Source organism: Chrysochloris asiatica, unplaced genomic scaffold (genome assembly GCF_000296735.1).
Source record: "Chrysochloris asiatica unplaced genomic scaffold, ChrAsi1.0 scaffold00160, whole genome shotgun sequence".
NCBI classification, from domain to species: domain Eukaryota; kingdom Metazoa; phylum Chordata; class Mammalia; order Afrosoricida; family Chrysochloridae; genus Chrysochloris; species Chrysochloris asiatica.
This window is the reverse complement of record NW_006408678.1, coordinates 5,629,053-5,635,914: the sequence shown is the minus strand read 5'-3', so window position 1 is coordinate 5,635,914 and position 6,862 is coordinate 5,629,053. Positions and strand designations below refer to the sequence as shown.

Below are 6,862 nucleotides of genomic sequence, written 5' to 3'. Positions count from 1 at the left end.
GTAAAAGCCTATGAACCCGGGATGTCAGGAGGACACTTCCTTGGCCCTCAGGGTCCCTGGCTAGCAATCCTGAGTGGGGCCTTCGTGTTGGATTTTCATCCATGACACAGGGCCTCAGCATCTCAGTGCTTGCGGTCCCCAACAATAGTCAATTCTGCATAATGCAACATATATGTCCCTAAATTCACCATGTGTGTGTGCAAAGCCACACAATAAAAACCACAGGGTTTATGAGGAAAATGGAGCTGGGGTGCAACACTCCAAAATTTTGTTCCAGTGACACATTCAAAACAAACAAAAAAACAGAAAGATGTTAAATGGTTACTAAATGCTATAATCTAGTACTTTACCTGAAGTCTGCTAGTTGAAGTAGATGTCAGAAGTGTTCTAATTTGTGATTATGAAGTAGTGGAAGGAGGATTCTTTGAATCAGATAACCTCAAATGTGGATGGGTGTGGCCTAAATCACACACCTAGGCTGAGATAACTAGTAAGTGTTTGAGATGTGTTCGTGTGAGTACCATGTGCATCCCTGCCTCAGGGCAGCTGGCTTCAGTTTCCTGCATTTACTTAGTTTTTCTCATGAATGAAATTGTGGGTCAGTAAATATGAAACTTGCTCAATTTGTTACTTACTGTATCAATTGTATTGGGACAAATTCAGATTCCGAAGTATTCTAGCAGAACTGACAGTATCATTATAAAATGATACTATCTTGTCTGGAGTTTAGATGTGCCATTTATAATCGTCTTTTTATTTCTATGGCATTCTTGTCTGCCGCTTTCAGATCAGCACTGGACTGTAAACCACAGGGTCAGCAGTTTAAACCTACCAGCTGCTCCTTAGAAACCATGTACATGGTCATTATGAGTCAGAACCTCCCCTATAGCACTTTACGACAACAAATTTATTTCTATAGGAGTCCCTAGGTGGCACAAATAGTTAAGCACTGGACTAGTTACCAAAAAGTTGGTGGATCAAACCCACCCAGAGGGTCTTCCAATAGAGCACAGCTTTAAAAATCTTGTATAGTGCAGTTCTACTCTGCACACTTAGAGTTGCCATGAATTGGAATCAACTTGATGGCAACTAACAACACAATGTCTTCTTATAGTGAGACCTCTGAAGATATTGACACCTCTGACTGATCAGACTGTAAAACTTGGAAAAGAAATCTGCTTGAAGTGTGAAATCTCTGAAAATATACCAGGAAAATGGACTAAAAATGGCTTACCTGTTCAGGAAAGTGACCGTCTAAAGGTTGTTCACAAAGGAAGGTAAGCAAATTAGGTCATCCACAGATGGCTTGCCCCCCTCCTGTCTCTCTGCACTCTCTAGTTTATGTATTTGGTGAGGAGGTTTGAAGAGTGTCCATACAGGGAATACCTGTGTCTTGGATCTTTGCTTCCAGCTAGCAGGAAAGTGTGATTTCCCTAGTGTACACCATGTCCTACCAGTGATCTTGTGTCTGATGCCTCACACTACAGTGCTTTAAAACCGATTAGCTGATTTTTTTTCCCCTTTTTACCTTTTTGGTGCCCTTTCAACATCACTAAACATAATTGCTAAACATGAGGTTATATGGATATTGTTGTTGTCAAGTGCTGTTGAGTCAATTCTTACTCACAGTTACCCTAAACAGTTTCCAAGGAGCAGCTGGTGGGTTTGAACCATCAACCTTTTGGTTCACAGTCCAGTGCTTATCCTACAACACCACAGAATTCTAATTGAGGAACTCGTCAAAATGATTTAACAGTCCTATGGAATCCTGATGTGGTGCTATGGGTTAATGCGTTGGATTGCAAGGTCAGTTTGAACTGCAAGGTCGGCAGATCAAGCTCACCGGCCGCTCATGCTCACCAGCTCCTCCTCAGAAACCCTGTATAGGTTCACTATGAGTCTGAACCAACTCCACAGCACGTAACAACAACATTTTAGCCTTGCTATGGGTTGATGTTGAGCTGTTAACCACAAGGTCAGGGATTCAAACCCACTAGCTACTCTGCAAGAGAAAGATGAGGCGCTCTGCCCCTGTAAAGATTCACTATCTTGGAAATGCTATACAGGGTGGCTATGAGTCCAAAGTGACTTGAGGGAAATGGGTTATTGTAGTTGTTAAATGCCATCGAGTCAGTTCCAACTCATAGTGAGCATGTGTGGGGTTTCTGAGGAACAGCTGGTTGGTTTGAACTGTTTACCTTGTGATTCAGAGCCCACTGCTGACCCTACAATGCCACACCAGGAGTCCATGAAAGTGAGTTAGTCTTCTTTAATATATAAGAAAGGAATAATATTCTTTCAGAAGTAATTTTATATAATCCAAAATAAAGATTTAATGTGGATAAATATATAGAATGATTAAGGCTTCACATTCATGCTTTCTCCTTTTCTTTCTCTATTTTCTCTTTTTTTCTCTCTCCAGACTCCACTAAGTAAATTAATCAAATAAAGGCAAAATAACTCTTCCCGTTGGGTCATAATATATCATCTAATTTTTTGCAGAGTCTTAGAAATGTGTTTTTTCTCATTCCCTTAGAATCCACAAGTTAGTGATAGCCAATGCTCTCGTTGAGGATGAAGGTGATTATGTATTTGCACCCGATGCCTACTCTGTTACTTTGCCTGCCAAAGTTCATGTTATTGGTGAGTAGAAATTATTGCAGTGGTATTTTGTTTGTTTTAACTTACCTTGCAATTATAACATTCAAAGCCATGTGATATTTAAGAAAAAGAATACATCAATTAGTATCCATGACTAATCATATGGTTTCTTTTTAAGTCTCATAATGAAGTCATTTTACAAGGTCACAGGTTCCAATTATTTTGACCCCTCTTTATGTTCTTTTTGCTAAATGTGCACCAGGTGCTATCATTGTTGAGTACTAGTCAAGCACTTGCCCAGATATTCACATGGATGATAATAAGGGCCATCTTTAATATTCCAGACCCTCCTAAGATCATTCTGGACGGTCTTGATGCTGATAATACAGTGACAGTAATTGCAGGAAGCAAGCTTCGTCTGGAGATCCCAGTTACTGGAGAACCACCTCCTAAGGCCCTTTGGAGCCGCGCAGATAAGGTTTGATCTACCCACATATATGCACACACACCCTAGCACCTGCTCTCTGATGAAGGGAAAAGACAGATCAAAGTACAGGGATGTGTTCCTTCTGTAATTCCTTTGAGAAAGATAGGTCACTGATTTTCAGGAACACCTAATTACAGTTCATACTTCTAACTACCTATTGTATGTCAGATGTATTTTTAGGTGCAGTAAATAGTCCCTTCTCTACTTCTAATAGATGTCAGGATTGGGGTAGAAGAGCAGTCAATCATAAGCTATTGATGAAATAAATGACTGAAACCGTATCAGATAATGATGCGTTATGAAGATGAGAAAACCAGGTGATGTGGTAACAAGTGACAAGCACTCTACATGACAAGTGTGAAAATCAAAGTGGAGGATGATCTGGGCAGATGCAACCTCCCCAGACAAAGGTCCTGGGGAGGGAACGGGAGAAACAGAAATCAAGTCAGTGTCACTAGAGCAGAGCACGTGAGGAGATGAAAATAAATTAGGTTGGAATGGAAGAGTAGTAGTGTTTTACTTTGAGTAAGCAGAACATGTGTCCATGCCCAATCAGGAAAGAGTAACAGGGATTGAATTCGCTCACTCACCTGAAATCACCCTCAAAACAGAACAAACAAACGGACAGAAAACCATGTGAACCCCTTGGTTTCAAGATACCAAGCATGGGCAGGGAAAGACAATGATCCCTTAGAGATGAGAAGCAAATGAAGTGAGCCCTGTGATTACTCTAGCTGACTGTCCCAGTGACTCATGGCTAAGCAATTGACTGTTAACTGAAAGGTCAGCAGTTCAAACTCACTATGGGGTAAAAGACCTGACAGTCTGCTCCATTAGCTTAAGAAATCCTATATGGCAGTTCACCTCTGTCCTATAGGGTTCTATGAATTCACATCAGCACAAGGGTACTTAACAACAGCTACATTGAGAGGCTTTCCAGGCAGTGGAACTTTCCAGAAGGGGTACTTAGGCAGAACTCAGTAAACTCCCTGAATTGAGTCAGACATCATCCAATTCTTCTGGTCTCAGTGTTAATAAGACTGTGACTTTTGTAGGCTATTAGCCCTATAGACTAGCTTCTTCTGAAACTTTGCTTTCTTTCTTTCTCTTTTGCTCCTAACAAATAGAGACCAATAGTTGTGTCTTAGAAGACCACTTGCAAGCTTTTAAGACCCCAGATACTACTCACTTTACTAGGTACCAATTTGTAGTACCAATTGACTGAGTTGTCCCATGAAACTAAGGACCTAAGCCTTCACATCCAGAAAACCATTCTCATAAGCTGTTGAGTTTGAGTATTTCAGATTTATACTCAAAGAGACTCTCTGCCCTAGAATTACACTTCTGCATTCATGTTTTAGGAGTGCTGGTAGTGCTATAGGTTAAGCACTGGACTGCTAACTGCAATGTCAGGGGTTCAAACAGGCAGCTTCCTGTAAAGATTTATAGTCTTGGAAACCCTGTACAAAGTCACTATGAGTCAGAAGTGAGTCTATAGCACTCAACAACTGCAACTTATACTTAAGTCCTCTCACTTTTTCTTAGGTGAGTTAGTGGTTAATAGGCTGTGGAGTCAGATCCTAACTTGATCACTTCTTAGCTATGTGGGTTTGGGTAAGCTAAGCCTCAGTTTTCTCATGTCTGAAATGAGCTAATAATATCTTTATTATGGAGGTTGGTGGAGGATTAAACTGAGAAAATGTAGGTAGGACATTAGCAGCCTTTCAAGCATGTTTATGAGGTGTGCAGAGTAGCTTTTGTTGTTGTGTAGATCATACCAGTTTTGTTTCTTTCCTTCTTAGGCTATCATGGAAGGCAGTGGTCGGATAAGGGCAGAGTCTTACCCTGACAGTAGCACTCTGGTCATTGATATAGCCGAAAGGGATGACTCTGGGGTTTACAACATAAATCTGAAAAACGAAGCTGGAGAAGCGCATGCTAGCATCAAGATTAAAGTCGTGGGTAAGCAATCTGAGGAACAAACTTCTGGAATCAAGTTGTCATAGCTCGATCCAGAGTGGACGTTACTGGTTGGTTGTTCATTCTCTCAGCTTTCTGGGGCAGCCAATAGAAAAGCACCATAGAGAGATAGCTCATAAGTCATCATTTCTCTTTCTCTGCCACTTCTTCCGCTTCTTTTCCTTTGCATTTGCTTCATTCATCTTCCCTTTTCATTTCTTGCCTACTTTTTTTTTTTTCTTGCCTAGAGGGCTCCTCATTGCAGGAATGACTCCCATTTGGGTTGTTTGTCGTTAGCTCTCCACAGACACATTCCTTTTTTGGTGCCCTTTAAATATCACTAAACATAATAGTTAAATAAATCCCTAGATCAAAATCATTGGAGAGGAGTAAGATGTGCCTTTGCCCCAAGTAACCATCTAAGTGCTGTTTGCCTAAGCCTCAAGTCAAGTAAAATGGGTCTAGGAGATTACCAGTGTTCCAAAGTCTCATGATCTTCTCTTCTCACTTTAATTTCCTGTTAAAAATAAAACATTATATAAATTGACACATGAAAAAAAAGATCACTTTACCAGGCACTGAACTCCATTTATAAGACCTAGTAACTTGCCATTTCTGACTTGGATTTTTACCAGCCTTGAAACTTCCAACTGATATAAAATTTGATTCCATGATTTCTGAACTGAATTACTTGGCTTACTTCAGCTGAAAATCTGATTTGTAGTGTTTTTTGTTTGTTTGTTTGTTTGTTTTTAAATACCCCATATCCTACATTTAACAATACTTTTTTAGTTACAATTTTCTAGTCAACAAACTAGGGTCTTGGGTTTCCCTTAGAACTTGTTCCCTAATGTTGTGACACTAGTTTAAGGAATTTCAAGGAGTTTATTTTTATTGGATATTCTTTTTCTTATCCCATATTGAGCATGACTTTTTTTTTTTTTTTTTTGCATAAATGTTCATAGCAGGTTTATTTGTAATACTCAAACAATAGGGGGACATTTTTTAAGAAGTGCCAACATACTATGGTGTAGTCATGAAATGGAATACTCCTCAAAGGTGTATATTTGATTGATGAAAGTCCGATTCCTACGCTTGAAAAAGAGTACATACTGTATGATTCTATTTATATAAAATTCTAGAAACTGTAAACTACTATGACAGAGATTGGAGGGAAAGAGGCTGAAGGAATGGATAAATAGGGTACCAGAAAATTTGGGGAGTGTTAGATGTATTAATGTGCTTGTGCTGATTTCTTCACTAGTGTATATATATCAACTCGTGCATTTTAAGTATGTACAGTTTTTTATTCTACTCCCCCTTTTTGTTACACAACTTCTACCTTTACAGTTGTGGCCATCGCAATTAGTCATGATAATAGTTACTCACTATTGAGTCAAAAGAATCCTATTCCCATCTCCTTTCACCAGACCCATCTAGACAAGATGAAAACTATTCAGTGGGGATTCTACCTTACCCTCCTTGCTCTGGAACTAAACTCCCTCTTGAAACCTTCTAAGTCAGTCACTTGGTGCCTTTATAGCCCCTCCCGTTTTAGGTAGCCAGTGTCTAAGTTGTCCTTACCTATCAACCCTGTGTACTGAGGGAGTAGGCTTGACCCTGGATGTGAAGACTCCTTCCTTCTTGGTTGGTATTTTGAGCAACTACATCCATAAGCAAAGATCAAGTTCATCAAATTGTAGCAAATTATACTTGCTTCCTGTATCAAATTTCTATTTTTTAAAATGTTTTATTGTGAATTATATGATAGTTTACATGCGAGAATATTAGCTTTACATTCATCCTATCATATAT

At 39.5% G+C, this 6,862-nt stretch overlaps 1 protein-coding gene across 5 annotated transcripts in view; it reads left to right on the top strand.

The window, feature by feature from the left end:
• MYBPC1 (myosin binding protein C, slow type) overlaps nt 1-6,862 on the top strand; it is a 129,262-nt gene that overhangs the window by 79,335 nt on the left and 43,065 nt on the right. For all 5 annotated transcript variants that reach the window (XM_006871098.1, XM_006871100.1, XM_006871101.1 and 2 more), the window contains 4 exons: nt 1,115-1,277; nt 2,537-2,643; nt 2,946-3,079; nt 4,891-5,050. In XM_006871098.1, the coding sequence (XP_006871160.1) occupies nt 1,115-1,277; nt 2,537-2,643; nt 2,946-3,079; nt 4,891-5,050 (564 nt within the window). The remainder of the gene's footprint in view (nt 1-1,114; nt 1,278-2,536; nt 2,644-2,945; nt 3,080-4,890; nt 5,051-6,862) is intronic.